Below are 18864 nucleotides of genomic sequence, written 5' to 3' on the forward strand. Positions count from 1 at the left end.
ACACATCTAACATCCAACAAATTGAAAGGTGCATGGCTCTTATAGGGCGTTCTTTCTCCACCTGCACCACCTTTTCGAAAATTACCTGTGGTGCATAGCGCAATTCTACGCCTTAATATAAATTACTCGATGAAGCGGCCATTACTTCAAAATGTCTAACTGAATAATCAACGTAATTACTCTAATTAACTTCTTGATTAATTGTTTTACGGTACATATCTTCATCTTCATCTTACGGTACATATCTTCATATCTTGTGAGTTCACAAGGCGTATCGACTTCGAACAAATTCTCCGGACTGCGCCAGTTTCGAGACGTTACTTTTTAAAGTGTCCGACGAAATGCATATCTGTTCCAGTTAATTTTGAGGCGAAATACTCATATGGCCCATTGAGCGAAAAAGCCGACCTCTGTATCAGCGAAACGCTACCTAAATTCCCATTGGCTGCGAAACCGCGTCACGTGCGCATCTCGACGGAGCAGAGTCGGCAGAGACGGAGCGCCAGGTCTTGCTTGATGGGAGAGGGCATCGCCGCGATGTCACGTCACCCTCGCTCTCGGAAGCCTGTGTTATCCGCGCATTCCTCGTCTGTGCAAGCTCTAGCCTGCGTGCTAACTTGGCCTCAGTAATCACTATAAAGAAATTAATTCGAAAGGGAAAAAAAGCCTTGGTGGTAGTGAGTTTCGAACCTACGACCCAATGGTAAGAAGCCGAGTGTCTTACGAATGCGGCTAAACCAGCACCTCCAAGATAGCAGGCCTGCGCACTCTGCTTTACGGCATAAAGCTACTTGGACAGAAATTTCCATTGCCAAGCCCAGCGTGACGAAGGCGGTGACGTCACCATCACCACAGCTTACTCGGGAGCGTCCCCATTAGATTATATGACAGTCGGGCAAGGTAGCATTACGTCATGTATCGAAGTGCATTGGCCAAGCGTCTCACGTACTCGCTTTCCCGCAAGGTGTTCATAACTCGAAGGATCACTCAGCGTCGTTAAAGTGGACAATAATGCTTTCGCATTCACAACTCATAAGAAGTGCTTATGTGTCCTCAGATTCCTAAAAAAAGAAAAAAAAAGAAGAAAACGATGTTTAATGCACTGAAGCATGAAAGTAACTTGAATGCCCATGCGCATTTCATTGGACACTTTGATAATTGATACCTCGATACCCATGCAGTCCGGAGAATGCGTTCCAAGGTCGTACGCCTTGAGAACTGACTAGTTACAAGTGATAAGTTGAAATATGTGCAGCAAAATAATTATTTAAAGAGTTATTGTAATTTTGGTTTTATTTAATTAAGCACTTCCATTTCTCGTAATTCACCGAGTAATTGAGACCAAGGGTTAGAACTGAGCTATTTTCCACAGGCAATTTGCAAACATTCGGTCAGCTAATGATAAACACAGCGTATATCATCTGCACTATTGAGACGTTTGTAAGAGTGGGAACGAATCTTTAATAGGAACCAAGATCTTGGTGATTTCTAGGAAGACAGATACTTAGAGTGCCAAGCCCATTTCTATTTCCACCCAAAACTGCACCAGAAGCTTTGAAATGGTCGTTTCCACAGATTTGTTCAAAGCTCCTGCTTACTAGCATTGCCTCCCCGCTACTCACAACGTAAGTGCCCTGAACAGTGTCCTTGATCGAAGCTGCAGCTACAGTAGTATTTGGAGGGTGGCTCGCTGCCACGGTTTTTAATTTTTTTCACAGATCCGCTATGTTCAACAGGCTGTAACCTTCAAGGAGCTTGTCCTTAGGAAAAGTTTGTCGTCTTTATTTTCATGCATTTTCAGACATTTAGAGAGGTGAGGGCATAATCGCTATTCAAGTCAGTTCTCAAGAAGAAGTAGTGCATTACGAACGTGAAAAACGCACATTTTTATAAATATCGTGGATAGCTGCGGAAGCCAGCATAAAAATCTACATAGACAACGTGTCCATGTCATTGCAGTTCTTACCGTTAAAGCCGCTTTTATTTATCTAAACACCGAAATAAATGTCTAACATAGTGTGGTAGGTTTCCATGTTTCCGCTTCATTCTGGATTATCATGTCAAATCGTGCTATTCGAAGCAAATTCGACGTATGCTTTTCATAATCTGCGAGGACACAGGGACCTTCATCACATTAGTATGAATTTCATGAAATCTCAGCGGCTTTGAGCTTGTACATTGCGCATGCATGTGCATTCTAGAATTTTTGTGTCGCTGCTTTTTCCTGTCTCTTTTTTATGTGGTTCAGTGTGTTCTGCGCTGCGTGCGCGCGTGCATTGTGTGACTACGAGCTTGCATGTGCATTCATTATGTCTTTCATAAGCATCTTCGTTTATTATTTAACTTTCGCTTTTAACCACCATTTTAATTGTTTCTTTTATGTCTCATATTTGCACTGGTTTTTACATGTCCTCCTTGTATTTCGAGCTGAAAGCTGCTTCCGACTGTACGGGTCTTTTGGCACTCTCAAGACGTCTGCAACATCTTTGCGCCGAGGGACCTCCGACTCGATCTTGGAATTAAACATTCACATGACCTGAAAGATATCAATCATTCACTCGCCTAAAGTTCGGCAAGAACGCGACCTTATATTGAGAATGTATATAATGATGACCTTACATCAGGAATGAAAGAGTTGAAAGCGATGGGCAACAGTGTTGCCTATTTGGGCTCTCAGGGACTAAAAAGTCTCCAGTGTTGTGTTAGCCTCGGTGCTGGCTTGGCCACGAAAGTAATCGGACGCAAATAGAGGCTAGAATGACTGTCAGGGGTGTTTCTGAAAACTTTGAGGAATTTTGATCTTACGCCGGTTGATAGGCGATTACGTTGTTTGGTAGTTTGTCAGTGACGGGTGTCGAACATAAGCGGGAAGTATCAATCGATATCGTCGTCATGTTTCCTGCGTTCTTTATTTTTCGTAAGCATATTCTCGATAAATGTAGCTCTGGCTTGCTGACAAGCACGCGCACCAGCGCAGATACTTTCCCGAAACGTCAAAAATAATGAGAACAAAAATTTTTTGACACCCTAGAAACCAGTATTTTGATTGGGAAACCAAAATTAGATCTCTTAAATGTGCGCTGTGGATCTCACACTTTGCTTGTAGTTTGCAGAGAAATATATCGCATGGCATAGATGCAATGATTTAGATGCAGTGTATATGTGGCTAAGGTTACACATATAATGTTCATGGGTTAGAGAGCGGTAAGTTATGCATCACATATACACATAAAAGGCGGCAAGACGAGGCGGAAAGATGTCACCGTAAGTAAATGAAGGACACGCCATTAAGAAACGTGTCATCGCTTTCAATACAGGCAAGGAAGGAATCGGTGATGTAAGAAATACAAATTAATTGAAACATATCTAAGAGAGGCAGGCAATGCGGTCTAAGGAAAATGTAAGTAAACAAACGTTAGGTGTCTGTGACGTGCGACTCTTCAGAAAGACTTCGCTAACGCTGAGCAGACGGATCGATACTTTTCGCTACTATTCAGGCCGAGCATTATCTCGTTTAAGCTCACCAATTCTTTCAGTAACAAAGACCAACATTCCTCACAGCGAATTATAATGGAAGCACCGAGATGGTATGTCAAGGAATTTATAGGTCAGAAGGTATACCGACCCAGAAAGTTTTCATCTTCTCCCGTTCTTCAGCTGTGGCATTAACGTTGTGCTGAAACGGCATAGCATAGAAACTGTTAGGAAATTAAAATAAAGAGCGCTCACACATGCGTTGCTTAGCTCACTGCGCTAATATGGCAAGTTAACTTGAACATATGGCGGCACGTCTGGTCATGACCACGGAGCTCTGCAACTAACGACGCATCTCAGAGATAAAATCTCAGCAGGTCTGCGCACAGGAAACTGGCATCTAACAGACGTGATGTTTCGATTGAACTTTCCGACAATATTCTAAGTTGCTACGTCCTCATATTCCACTTTTTGATTTCCTCCTAACAATGCTCTCAAAAAAGAAACCTTATTGCAAATGTTGCTTTTTAAACCATTCAACTATATAGCCCGGCAAAGTACGACACTTCGATTGGCGCAATATTAAAAGTGATATTTTACGATAAGATACAGTCCACCAGTAATGACAATGACTCTGCTAACTTTGTATTTTAATGCCAACGACAGCATCGCTAAGAAAACATCGACGCTATGCTAATAGTAAGTGGCGGTCAATATTTGGCGGTTATGCAACCATTAAATGGGGATTTTCAGTACGGTTCGATATAAAGTATTACGACTGCACGGTTAGGGTTTCTAAAGTGTTCAGGCAATTATCCTTTATTAAACGTGGAATACACATCCAAATATCCAGATCTCAGGAAAAAAAGCAAGCACAACTCAAATCATAGTTGAATACCCATCCATGTTCTACTTGAAATTGCTCCGCACGCTATTTCTAGCAAAAAAATATTCTGCTACTCACATTTTCTTCTTGTACAACTTTGTTCCCATTAGGTAACGTTTTCGCCGCTCAACGAAGGTTCAATGCAACAGAATTTATTTTGAACTGAGGTATGTTAGTCGCACTTGAGGAATAGCACAGTGATCACGTGATCAGCGAAAAGAATAAGGGCATCCAAGAGGCTCCAATGTTTGGTCAGTCATGGCAAAACCACGTGTTCATTGTCTGGTACTGCATACCGTTGTGACCGCATGACGTGAAATAACCAGAACAAGAAATTCCCAGGTAAGTCGGGACATCAAAATTTGTTGAACAGTAGTACAACAAATAACGTTGCTGGATCCAACCTTTCATACGGGTACAGCAAAAGCATGCACTGTTCTGACGAAGACAAGTACCAATGTCGAAACTGCGGCGTCAGCGACATTTCTTGTCCTACCACTATTCATTTCTGCAACATGTAAAGTAGTTTATGTAAAAGGAAACTTGAGAGAAGCATGTTAGCAGTCCCTGGACCACTTTATATCAGTCTATGATACTTACAAAAATGAAGGTGTGCTGCTTGAAAAAGCAGTCGTAATACTGCAAGAAATGACAGGGAAATTCGCATTAGTAGGCTCTTCCTACTCGGCATTGACCTTCGGCCCTTATTCAAATATTCCATGGTGCGAAGAAAAACATAGGTATCATTTGCTGCTGTGTCCTAATACCCAAACGCCAGAGCACTGTAATATATCACGAATTAGAATAAGTTAGCCTTAATCGGAGAATTTGAAGGAAAGTGAATGGCATCAGTAATATGATGGCGACCGTCAAAACAGGTGCCGTTTGATGGTAATGAATCGTTGGCTGTTTCTCAATGCAACCTTAATAAATACAGGGTGTCTCATCTAACGTTAACCAAGGTGGTAAAAAAAACAAAAAGCAAAAAAAAAGAAAACTACAGCAGACATAAGTGCCTTTGCAGAACTGAAATTCAATTTACAGTGAAGATGTTTTTTTTTTATTTTCGAGCAGTTTCAATGCGAGATTCAAATGCCTGTAATTAAATCACATCCTTGAAAACATTGTGCGTATGTGACTGTTCTGTTTGAAAGATGGCCCTCGCCAAATGTGTGTGAGACTTTCTTACGAAATTTTGCAATGAGAGTAATTCACCCACACACATTTTTCAACGCAAAAAATTTGCAATAGTGTGCATTCTCCCCCCCCCCCCCCCCCCTCCCACGGTTTGCTCAATTTGAGCTCGGTTGTTCTCATATTTTCCCTAAGCACCCGAATTAAACCCACTTGACTGTAACGTAAAACACACTTATAACACTCCGCATCGTCTACATACGCCATTTACTGGGACGGCAGTAATTATGCACCAAACTTTCAACTTTGGCTACACATTAGATAACGTGCCCCCTTGTTGCCGCCTTTCATAAACAGGGTGCCTTGTTTAGTTTAATGAGGAAACCTGATAAACCAACTACCAACCACACGAGGCATATGAACAAAGGAAGAAAACGACGGTTCAGTAATCATTTGCAGCGCTTCTAATTAGTCCGAAAGCGTGAAAGTTTCGTTACACATTGCGGATGTCATGATCCCCACTACCACGAAATATAAACCTAATACCTGTAACCCACAGTTATGTGGGGATATTGGAATCATTGCTGTTACCATTGCTGTTACATGAACCTTTTCTAAAACTTGATGAACAAAATGCTTACAAAAGCTGTATTTGATGCACGTATACTTAGCCTCATACAGAGATTCGCCACATACTGTTCTACCCATTCTCGCTAAATTTGATGTTGGTGGTAATTTGTAGTTCTCCCTCGGTAACGGGCGGCCCATTCCTTGCCGCCCGTAAAGCACACTCATAGTGGTCCAGAGCGCTCAAATACATAATTAATTACCAAAGTCACAATTATCCTCCCCCCCACACACTTTCAACGTTTCCTACCTTTTAATCACCTAATCGCAAAAAGCTTCCACGTTTAGTTGACAAAAGACACCTGGCGAACGACATATCACGCACGAAAACCAAAACAAAGGTTCAATAATTATCTGTAACTTTCCTAATGTAGTCACAAGCGTTACAATTTCGCGACACATTGCACTTGAGCTGTCTTCCTTTTGTTCTAAATATAGCGTTTGTGTAACGCAGTGTTTACTCGGCTCATTGGGAAACGTCACCAGCCGCGATGTGCGTGCGTGTTGCTTGGCTGTATTTTAGCTGCATCGGTTCCCACTCAATAAAGAGCAGCAACGCCTGTGAATTGACAGCATGAAGTGGAAAATCTCTTCACCTTACAGCGCTTTACACGTCGCTAGCAAAATACCAAATATTTGCGCGCCCGTGCACCACGACTCCAGCCGTCCCTACAGAGATTGGAAGGAACCAACGTTGCTCAATTTCTCGCTTGGCAATCAATGGAAGCTCCAGGCTGTCGTTCAGTGCTTGCTTCCACTGATACGGCTATCAGCGGAATGACGTATGTCATCTGCAGCCTACGCAATGACAAAGTTGTTTCGAGTTAGCGGAGTTATTGTTTTCAAATCATGTTTAGGACTACTGGTGTCGCAGAGCGTGGGCGTGCAATTATGCCGCACTTTTCTATTTCGTGCTCTGTGAATAAAAAGGTGTAAAAATGATTGCGCAGGGCTTGTCGTTCTCGGAAAATTACTGAATAGGAACCCTTACGACAATATAAGTTTCCCCATCGGTAGCCATGCCATGGGTCTAAAAAATTTCGAAATCTTCAAATATTGCTTTCTAATTAGCCACGTTATTTGCACAGCAAATATTACTTTGGCGGCGGAAAAAGACTGATGTCCCGAGCACCGAAGGTGTAATAATCGCATGTTATACCGGTTTCTTTTCTTTACCATGGCTACAATTAACGCGGATGTCCATTATGAGGCAGTTAAGAGAATTTACAGGAAATGTTTTTTTAATTTTAGATTTAATGATACCTTCCGGCCTAACTGCATGATGGAGGGGAGTGGCTACACTATTTCAATAACATAAACAATGCTACCTAACTACAATACTATAAAAAAGGGATATATCTATAAGAAGAACAACAAGTTAAGATCACTTCATTATACCATAGTTAGCTAGTTTGGAACGAAACTGCTGATGGTGATAGGTGATTAAAGATCCGCACACGTGGTTCCCCTCGAGCGATGTTTTGGTTAGACCAACCAAACCAAACACCAACTTTATTAGAATCATCAATCCTAGCCGATACGTATCAGGAGGGAGTAATAAGCGTGTCACAAAGAGTAGGAATATGATAATGGATTCTGTGGAATAAACACAGGCAGAAAAGCTTATGACGAAAAGCAAGAGGCAGCAATTCGCCAATGCTTTCTTGGCGGTTGTACTTGCGAAGAATGAAGCGGCCAGGGGAACAATTTTGGATGAATTCAAGGGTATGAATCAGATTCTCCGAGCTGGGATCCCATACTGCGTATTCTAGCTTGCTGGGAATTAATGTCCTGTACATGAACAGATTTAGTGAGACAGGTGCGTGGGAGAGGTTACGGCGGATGTACTCATACATGCATCTGGCGTTATGAATTATGGAACTCTTGGGGAGAGACCAAGTTAAAGAGGGGGTGATCTGTATGCTTAGGTAACAGTAAGAGCTTGCTTACTCGAGGGGAATGATATTTACTGTACTGTGGAATAATTCAAGTTTTCACTATGTAAATATCTTTTTCATTTATAAAAGTGAAATGAAGCACAAGCATAGGTTAGCTTTCCAACGACAAGTTTGAAGCGGTAATTTGGACATCAAGACACTGCGGTACAACCACCATTTAAAAAGGCGCAACCAGGCAACGGTGTGTATCTTATAAACCAAACTTCAAGTTAAGACTTCCGCCTCCGCCACCTCCCCCCCCCCCCCCCAAAAAAAAAGGGAGAAAAAAGAAAAGAGATGGAATTTCAATACCCAACGTCGCTCCTCGTCTTATGTAGCATTTTTAGCACATTGTGAATATTCATCTGGCAACCTGTGGTGTGCACGTTCGCCGAACGCATAGCGATATCCATATCCACATGCGGTCGCGTTGCGACCACGTTCGGTTGCGTTGTCAGCTCCCGTCTCTATTTCTGTGTTGCGTGGTCGGTGTGGTTTTCATGTTCTGTGATGTGCGTCATTCAAGTTGAAAAGCGGAACGTTTCACCAATTTTCAGGGGCTTTCAAATTCAAGGTTCTGGAGTTTGCTGAAGTCAATGTCAACGAGGTTGCTCAGCGCCAGTTGGGCGTTTCATAATAGGACTCTCACAGCGGTGCCCTTGACGGAACTGATGACGACGCTCTGCGGAAACCGGAGAGCCAGAATCAGTCATCATCCGATGAAAGTGGAGGTAGATCCGGCGAATGAGACCTGTGCCGTTTGTATGCCCTGTTTTCATGCGGAGGCAGACACGCGAACAGGAGCATGGATCACGGATAAGCGATGCACTAGATTAAAATCAGTATATAGGCGCTTTTGATTAAGAATGTTTGCCCCAATTTTCTCCCCTTCAAGGTCAGGGGTTGACCTATATTCCGGTTGTCTAGTAAACCCGAGCCTAAGAACCGTAGAGACTCATGGACTACTAGTAAGCCATGCGGGAAAAGGTAGTGTAAATAATAAAAATAATATAACAGGATATAATAACTAATGCTAGCAAAAAGCCCGACTGCGCATGCCGCATAGACAGGCGGTTCGCATTTCTAGGTGCCGGTGTGAGAGCTTACTGCTTGGTGGACCTCTGCTAAGCTCCTCGACTGTCGGCTCAATAAATGGCAATTTTGTTTTATTTAAAACTACGATGTTAAGCAGCTAATCTACTCATATCCAAAGGAGCAGACTAACGACGTGACACTACACAATTCCCGACGCAGGCACCCCGGAGACTCCACCATCTGTGCTAACTAGTGGCCGCTTTTATGAATGTCTTGGTATGATAATTCGGCTCAAGGAGACATTTTTACCGCTCGAACTGTGCATTTCAGAAAACATTTCAGCTCGTATACTAGAATTGACTAGCCAATAACTATGCGAATAACAAAATCGTCGTCACAACTGCCTGTTACTACAAGTGAAACGCGAGCATAGCTACTGTGCAAGAATAAAAACTGAGCCCAACTGCAAAAGAGAGACAACTCCCTCTTAGCTGCAGCCATATGGCCGTGTTTTGTTGAGAAGACTCAAAGACAGGTGCGTTCGCTCACCTCGGCAACTCGATCAGGGTTATTGCAGATATCATCGTGGTTCAGGTCACTCAAGCAGGCTGTCGAGTTGTAGTCGCCGAAACCAAATTTCTGGAAGGAGAGTTAATACAGCGCTGGCGTCGATCACTCTATCATGCTGCTTCTTCTACCAAAGAGCAAAATACTTGTAGCGGATGCTACAAGTATCTTGCTTTCAACGCATTTGAATATAACCTCGCCACAATACAAAGAATACAGATCTTGCTCAAGGCACCTAGAAGGGTTGGTTCAGCTGAATCAATACCTTTTGCTTGTTGTTATGGAGTGAGCCTGAAAACGCCCAAAAGGGTTGAATTTAGTAGATTTCTTATAGTTTTCTGTTACATTTTGCTTTAGACCGGTTTGCTACATCACAATGGGTCATAGCATAATAATAATGTTAACATTTGTTAGCATGTTAGTACATTCGAATTGTCATCTCTGATTTGGTTATTTCTTAAAATGGTTAATTATATTCGGAAGTGCCTTAAGTTGCGGACAGGTCGTTCGTGCTATTGATGCCAGAACTATATTTACGAAAAATCTAATATTCTTGAAGCCGGGGCATATGACTTGAAATTGCCAGTAATATACTCCAGTAGTACCTTTGACTAGCTGAATTACGCATGCAGTCAAAAGCTTCAGAAGTGATATTCCGTAAAACGTATGTAGGAGAACAATTTAAAATTAAATTCGGAAGAGAAAAATGCGAAAGTTTGTACGAGGCCGTGCGAAGCTCAAGACACTGCTAAGCTGGCAGAAATTCTGACACCGCGTTCCACTGCGTTGCAACGCCGACAACGCGTTCCAGCAGACCCGCTCCGTGAATGCGTCTCTCTCTCTCTCTCGGACTTACGGCCGTCTCTGCGCGTTGCATAGCGCAGCTTGCAACACCGACACCGCGTTACGATGCCGACACCGCGTTCCACCGCATTGCAATGCCGACAACGCTTTCCAGTAGACCCGCTTCATGAATGCGTCTCTCTCTCTCTCTCGCTCTCATTTTATTTATATCTCTCCCGAGCATAGCGCGCAAAACCTCTTGTTCACCTCGCAGAGCATTGGCACGAGCGCGTGCGAACGCGCCAGCTGTGGACGAATACGACGACGCTCGAACGCACTCATATGGTTCGCATAAATGCATGTTCCGCGAGCGTGGCTGTTTCATGTGTGTATAAATGTAACGTAACTCATTTTCGCATATAACTACTAATAATTCCATGCAATAAAGAAAAAAAATCACAGCATATCCACGGGGTGAATGATGATGAGTGGGCGAAGCTCCGGAGGGAATCATCGGATCTCCCGCTTAAGGGGACGCTAGCACAAACGCGTTAGAAACGTGCAGTACTCTCTAGTAAGGGGGAGCGGCCACAGCGTCTTACGCAGCCATTTACACATGCCGGAACGTGCACCGCGTTTGCCGACGCCATCATATAACCGCAAACTTGTTGTTCACGGTATATTGTCGCGACCATGTCTGCGTGGTCCCCAAAACTCTGGCCCCTATTGGAGCACGACGGCTTGCCTGATTGGCTAGAATTGGCGATTGGTGCAGAGGCTTGCGTCTCTCACGGGACCGCGGGCCCCGTGAATGCTGCAGAAACACATTTAAGGAAGGGGTTTTGGGTCATTTTAAGTGAGCAAGGACACAGCAGCCCACGGCACCACTTCACCACGGGAGACCAGGCCGCTCAGGCAGGGCAGGCCGTCGACGATCGGTATGACATCGTTTCATGTATAAAATGTGTGTGTACAGTTTTAAGGCACCAAGTTAATGCCAAGTTAAATAAATCTAGTTTCTTCAAATGTTACTTCTTGCTGTCGTCGTACCTGCCGATCTGCACCTGCCGCTGCCAGAGCTCATCCCCCTTCATCAACGTCTCCCTGGTGAGCTGATGCGTACGAAAACTAACTGCTGCGTCCCTTCGCTACAATATGGTGCATACTCCGATATCGCCCCTCTTTGCTATGACATTCTCTTGGCAAGGTCTCTCATGAGCAAGGACGCATGACGACGACTGTATGACGCTGACGCAGTGAAGATATAGTGAGGAAGAAATAATGATATCGATGGAACGACAAAGACGTATAACTATACGACGGAATTCTTTAAAGAATAAGGATGGTAGAAGGATGATAACGTGACGATGACGACATGAAAACAATGACGGCAATGGTGGGACGGCGATGGGGTGACGATGACGATATAACGTCAACCGGATAAACCATGCGAGAATGATGACGATCGCACTAAAAAGACGGCATGCTGACGACGGTGTGACAACGAATGCCGCCGCCGGTGTCTGTCGCAGCTGTCGCAAGGCTCCTACACATTATGGGGGATTAGCCAAGAAACGGTTTGGTTGTGTTGAGGAAGAAAAAGAAGATTAAGGTGATGTATAAAAAAATTCGTGAACGTGGATGTACAGCGAGGATGTTGCCGACGTCCCACATGCACAACCAAAGTTAGACGACATTACACAAGCACCACCACCACAAGTACCGTATGCCACGCGCACACGCACGTGTGTGCGGTAGTGCAGTATACATCCTCATTCTACTAGGACCTCTACCAAGCGCAAGTACCTTACTGAACTAAATCAATGTTTAAAAGTAAATTGCGTCAGAAAATGCGTGAAGTACTGACTTACACACAAGCTGCAGACATGCTAGCATTTGATTGTTATTCGAATATACGAGAAAACACAAATATGTTGCACGGAAACTGAAAGACAAAGCCCTTTCCCAGCTGCCGTTTGAGGTCTGTCTGAGTACCGGCGGCCACTAGGTGGCGCTGCCGTTTGTGGAAGCCGACGGGAGCGGACGTGTCGAGTTGAGGTGCCATTTCAGCGCAGCAGGAGCAGCGTGCCAAAGAGATAAGTTTTGTTATTTTATATTTCACTTTTTGGTTTCTTTTTTAGGGGGGTTAGCTTAGCCAAGCAATCTTTACAAATTATTTTAATGCTTTTTCACTTTCTTGGTCTTCTCGCTTAGATAAAAGTAGGTAAAGAATAATTGTTTTTTTTTGCCACATCTACGCCTTGTTAGTACGAGATGATGGTTGGTACTAGGGGGAACCCACGCGAGCGTTCCTACGCGCTGGAAGAAACGCGGTTTAAGTCAGCACGCGAAGCGAATAGTGCAGATTTTATCTGTAGGATGTGTGTGCTAGGGTCGCGGCTAGACCGCCTAGAGCAAGACAAGGATAAGTTAGCTAAGCGGGTTGGAAAGCTAGAAAAGGAACTTAAAATCGAGCAGAAGCAGAGGAAGGAGGCAGAAGTAAAGCTAGCTAACGCAGAAATCCAGCTGAGCGCCACCATTCTGCAAAGCAATGATGAACGCATCGAGGCGACCACCGCGAACGGAGCTGGCTCGGATGCGAGTGCAGAGACAGCCGAACCCGCCACGCCAGGAAGCAGTGGCGGAAACGTCAGTGATAATCACGAAGGGGATACCACTGACGCGGCCGGGGAAGAAAACAAAGCCAAGGGCAAGGATAAGAAAGGAGGGGAGGGCATTGTGACTTCGGGGGCAGCTTTCGGCGGTGAGGGGAAAGGAAAGCGTCGAGTTGTCTTTGTTGGGGATTCCAACATGCGTAAAGTAGAACCAGCGATAACAGAGAAGGTAGGTGCAGGCGAACAAGTCCAGGTTAGCGCGCTTCCGGGAAAGCCGATTAGAGAGGTGGTAGCGAAGGCCAAGGAACGCATGTGGGACACAATGGAGGAGAGACACCTAGTGGTGATAATGGGTGGAGTGATTGATGTACTGCAGAGACAAGGAACAGGGATCACAAAGCAAATAGCCAAAGGGGTCACCGACCTGCGTAATGTTTCAAAGGAAGTACAAATCGCGGTGTGCACGGTGCCAGAGGTTGAAAGGCAGGGTTATGAAATTGAAAGGGCAGTTCTTGCAGTAAACAGGGAAATTTGGACTCTAGCTAAACCAATGAATTTCACGGTCATTGACATCAACCGAGAAGTGCACCGAGCAGGCCGCGAAGACGCTTTTGTGCGTGACGGGTTACATTTTAGTGAAAGTGTAGCAACACCGGTCGGACGTCGATTCGCGGCACGAGCTGTAGCTTTTTTAGGCGGGCCCTAGGCAATCAGGAAGAAGGATTAAGTATTGAACATAGCGAAACAGCAGTAAAGGGCAGAATTAGGCGACGAGGAGTCAGGAAAAGACGCAGAAAGGATAAGAATAGAGAAGGCAAAATTTGCTACATTAACATGCAGGGTGGTCGCAAGCAGGAAAAATGGCTGGAAATTCAAACGCAATTGAATGATGAAGCGATTAGCGTGTACGCCTTGACCGAAACGCATCTACGAGATTTGGAGCAGCCGCCTGTTATTGACAACTTTGTATGGGAAGGGTGCAACAGAATTACCGGGTCAAGGAAAGGCGGAGGCGTAGGCGTACTAATTAGGCGAGGTCTGAAGTGGCGAAGGGTAAACGAGACATGTAAAGAGCATTTATGGATTAGTGGGACATAGCAAGGTAAAAAGACGTGGCTGGGAGTAGCTTACCTATGGACAGGTAGTGATAGCAGAGAAAAAAATAAGGAATTGGTTGATTGCATTAGAAGCGATATTAATGAGTTCAGTAAATCGGGCCAGGTGATATTAGTGGGAGATATGAACGCGCACATCGACGATTTAGACGGATATACTGATTACAACGGCTCTCTAGTGCTGGATCTGTGTGATGAACAGAACCTTATAGTAGTTAACAGGGAGAATAAGTGTCATGGAGAGGTAACGTGGCAATGCGGAAACAGGCAGTCATGTATCGACTACGCCTTAGTCTCAGAAATGGTCTACGAACAACTAGACCAAATGATAATAGACGAAAATGGAAAAAATAGCCTGGGAAGCGATCATAGACGTTTAGCTTTAAAGTTTGGGCGAGATACCAGCGCAGAACATGAACCAATAGCCTCAGAGGTTTTAAACATGAATGACGAGCAAATAACAGAGATCGCAAACAACATAGAGAAGAAAATTGAGGCTTTTCCTACAGCAGTCTGGGAATATAAGGAACTGGCGGAGGTTATGCAGCATGAAATAAGGCGGACACAGCAAAACAATTGTTGGATTGGAAAGAGGAAACCACTTAAGTGGTGGAACAAGGACATTAAACAAGCTATAGAAGAGCGTAAAGAGGCATCTAGGGTTCATCGAGAAGCCAAAAAGTTGGGATTACAAGAAGAAGAGGTGCTCCTTAGATGGAATACATACCGAGAAAAGAAAAGGGTTGCGAGTGAGCTCGTGCAAGAGAAAATTAAATGCGCAAGTGAACGTTGGGTGCATAACATTCACAAAAGAGACGAAGGCGTTCCAAAAAGATTCTGGAACCATATAAAAGCATTTGGAGCTCCAACTATAAACTCGCAAACGGCTTTAAGGGATGACGACGGTAACATCTATGAAGGCGATGATGCGCTGCGGTACATCACAGACGTTATCAGGCATAACTTCGGCACGAGAAAAAGCGTAGTTCAGACAACAGATCCAGCAACAACAGAGAGGCCTGAGAGATCAAAATTTAGCACAGAAAGCTTTTATTGGAAAAAGGCAGCAGAAAATGTCCCTAACAACACGGCAGCAGGACCCGATGAAATCCCAATACAGCTAATCGAAAACCTCGGTCCAAAAAATAAGGCACTGCTGACTAATGCCATAGAGCAAGTGATTAGAACAAAAAATATTCCCGATGGATGGCGCGAAAGCAAGATGAATCTCATCTACAAAGGCAAAGGAGATAAGGATAACACGAGCTCGTACAGGCCAGTTACAGTGACGTCGGTGATATATAGAATGGCAATGCAAGCCATAAAATTAGAATTGTCAAAGTGGGTGGAGAAAAACAATGTATTGGGGGAACTACACAATGGGTTCAGGCCAGGCAGACGCTTAGAAGACAATATGTTTGTACTAACTCAGTGCATAGAGATTTCAGTAGCTCAGAAAAGACCTTTATGGATAGCATTTCTAGATATTAAAGGAGCTTATGACACCGTAGACAGGGAATAGATGACGATTTCGTGGAGCTGCTAAAAGATATATATCGAGACAACCAAGTACAAGTGGTATGGGAAGGCCGAAAAGGAAATGAAATGGTGGGAATTCACCAAGGATTGAAGTAAGGATGCCCTCTGTCCCCATTGTTGTTCACGCTTTACGTCAAGGGTATAGAAAGACGACTGGAAAACAGCGAATTAGGTTTCGATTTATCCTACATGCGTAATGGACAAATGGTGCAACAGTAGGTCCCTGGACTGATGTACGCAGACAACATTGTGCTACTAGCGGACAATAAAAAAGATTTACAGATGCTTGCGAATATCTGTGGGAACGCTGCGACAAATCTAGGCCTTAAGTTTAGCACAGAGAAATCAGGGACTATGATCTTTAATGAACACACGAGTAACTTCGTGGTGTCAATTCAACAGCAAGTAATACCCATAGTGAAGCAATATAAGTACCTCGGCGTACACATAAACGAAGGAAAGAATTACTCAAGCAACCACCAAGATAATCTGAAAATAAAGGGGAAGCGGAATGAAGCAATAATGAAACACAGAGCACTATGGGACCACAATAAGTATGAGGTGGTGCGTGGAATCTGGAAAGGAGTAATGGTGCCAGCGCTAACATTTGCAAATGCCATTATATGCTTAAAATCGGATATATTGGCGGGTTTGGAAGTTAACCAAAGATCAGTAGGCCGGTTGGCTTTGGGAGCACACGGTAATACGACAAATGAGGCAGTGCAGGATGACATGGGTTGGGCCTCTTTTGAAGTCAGAGAAGCACAGAGCAAAATTAGTTTTGAAGAACGGCTCAGGAACATGGATGAAAATAAATGGGCGGCTAAAGTGCACAAGTATCTCTACATGAAAATCGTGGACACAGAATGGAGGAAGAGGTCAATGAAGTTGGCAACCAAGTACAGGATAATCGAAACTGTAAATAGACAACCAGGGGTCATCAGAAAGAAAGCGAGAGAAATAGAGACCGTGAATTGGATGCAAAGAATGGAAACAAAAAGGACAATGGAGATTTACAAGAATGAGAAGAAAGAAATTAGAAGGGAAAATTTGTACGATAACACAAAGGGCAGTGCCCTGCTATTTCAGGCTCGAGCCGGTTGCCTAAGGAGGAAAACATATCGGAACAAATATTCGGAACTAGATGAGACATGTGTATGCTGCAGTAAAGATCCAGAGACCACTCAGCACATCCTAATGGAATGCGACGGGATCCACCCAGCGAGAACCGTAGGTAACGTGTAACTCCCAGAAGCGCTTGGGTTTAAAGTGGAAGGAAGCATAAACAGATCAGCCGTAGAGATCAGCAAGAGACGATTAGAGTACTGGTGGAAAAAAAGCAGGGAAAAGATGGATACGACCTGATCTCTTAAAATCATAGTGTCACGTAGTAGTGACGCTGAAGAAAACAGTCGTAAAACTGTGTACGACGAAACTGGTTGTTTATTGGGCGAACCTGTGCCCACAAAAGCAAGGTACACTCAAAGCACAACGATAGCGGCGAACACAGTCGGCGATCGTCGAAAATCTGATCAGCGGCGAAACGCGTCGGCTTTTATACCTGAGTCATCGAAGGTTCCAGATTAATCCCTGATGCCCGCGTGTCTTCCAGAAAGTTCTAGACAATTCGCGTCGCTCATACAATCAGATTACATGGGCGTCGGTGACCACAGACGACGGATAGAAGCATCGATAACGTCCGAGAAGCTTCCGATGCAGGCGCGTCCTGCGCCGAGCGATAACGTTTAACATTTGTCAGCCAATGTACCAGTGAAAGATAAACATGTGTACGTGTCAATACCCTCCCCTTAAAAAGCATCGTCCCGATGCTACAAACAAACACAAAAGCGAAAACAAAACCATGCGTAATAAACAAAATAACAAAAAACAATAACAAAATAACAAAGTACCTAAGTTTGTCAGCGGGCGTAGAAAGGCTTAAGACGCACCACGTGGATGACTTCAGGTCGTGCCCGGCGCCGCTGTGATTGCGAAATGCCGTCTGGCACGACCTCATAGTCCAGTGCGCCAATACGTCGGGTGATCTTATATGGTCCGAAATAGCGACGTAACAGCTTCTCGCTAAGTCCTCGTCGGCGTATCGGAGTCCAGACCCAAACACGGTCACCGGGCTGGTACTCGACGTAGCGTCGTCGAAGGTTGTAGTGTCGGCTGTCCGGTCCTCTGCTGGTTCTTGATGCGCAGTCGGGCGAGCTGTCGACCTTCTTCGGCACGCTGCAAATAAGTGGCAACGTCGAGATTTTCTTCGTCAGCGACGTCTGGTAGCATGGCGTCAAGCGTCGTTGCCGGGTTCCTTCCGTAGACCAGGTTGAACGGCGCCATGTGCGTCGTTTCTTGCACGGCCGTGTTGTATGCGAAGGTCACGCACGGAAGGGCAGCCTCCCACGTCTTTTGTTCGACGTCGACGTACATTGCCAGCATGTCGGCGATGGTCTTATTTAGGCGCTCGGCTGAGGCCATTCGTCTGCGGGTGGTAGGCGGTGGTGCGGCGATGGCTTGTCTGGCTGTACCGCAGGATGGCTTGAGTTAGTTCTGCCGTAAAGGCCGTGCCTCTGTCGGTGATGAGGACTTCTGGGGCACCGTGACGCAGGAGGATGTTCTCAACGAAGAATCGGGCTACCTCGGCGGCACTGCCTTTGGGCAAGGCTTTTGTTTCAGCGTAGCGGGTGAGGTAGTCCGTAGCGACGACGATCCATTTATTTCCGGACGTCGACGTCGGAAAAGGCCCCAGTAAGTCCATCCCGATCTGCTGGAACGGTCGGCGAGGTGGCTCGATTGGCTGTAGAAGTCCGGCTGGCCTTGTCGGCGGTGTTTTGCGTCGCTGACAGTCTCGGCATGTCCTTACGTAATGGGCGACGTCGGCAGAGAGGCGAGGCCAGTAGTATTTTTCTTGTATCCTCGCGAGAGTGCGTGAAAAACCGAGATGTCCAGCCGTTGGGTTCGTCATGGAGAGCTTGCAGAACCTCTGGACGCAATGCTGAGGGTACCACGAGGAGGTAGTTGGCTCGGAGAGGCGAGAAGTTCTTCTTTAGGAGAATGTCGTTTTGCAAGAAAAACGACGCCAATCCTCGCCTGAACACCTTCGGCACAATGACGGTCTTGCCTTCCAGGTAGTCTACAAGGCTCCTTAG

General features: G+C 44.9%; 3 protein-coding genes across 18 annotated transcripts in view; 2 read left to right on the top strand and 1 right to left on the bottom strand.

Moving 5' to 3' along the window:
- Positions 1-18864, top strand: part of LOC119461693 (neprilysin-1) — a 559943-nt gene that overhangs the window by 498742 nt on the left and 42337 nt on the right. The gene's annotated exons all lie outside the window — the stretch shown is intronic.
- The window catches only part of LOC119461694 (mucin-2-like), a 303059-nt gene that overhangs the window by 141993 nt on the left and 142202 nt on the right, over positions 1-18864 (top strand). The gene's annotated exons all lie outside the window — the stretch shown is intronic.
- The window catches only part of LOC119461695 (uncharacterized), a 38241-nt gene that overhangs the window by 1550 nt on the left and 17827 nt on the right, over positions 1-18864 (bottom strand). The window contains exons 3-5 of the mRNA XM_037723063.2: positions 9643-9732; positions 4961-4999; positions 3626-3676 (exon numbers count right to left, since the gene is read on the bottom strand). Of these exons, the coding sequence (XP_037578991.1) occupies positions 3626-3676; positions 4961-4999; positions 9643-9732 (180 nt within the window). The remainder of the gene's footprint in view (positions 1-3625; positions 3677-4960; positions 5000-9642; positions 9733-18864) is intronic.

This window comes from Dermacentor silvarum, chromosome 8 (assembly GCF_013339745.2).
Source record: "Dermacentor silvarum isolate Dsil-2018 chromosome 8, BIME_Dsil_1.4, whole genome shotgun sequence".
NCBI lineage: Eukaryota > Metazoa > Arthropoda > Arachnida > Ixodida > Ixodidae > Dermacentor > Dermacentor silvarum.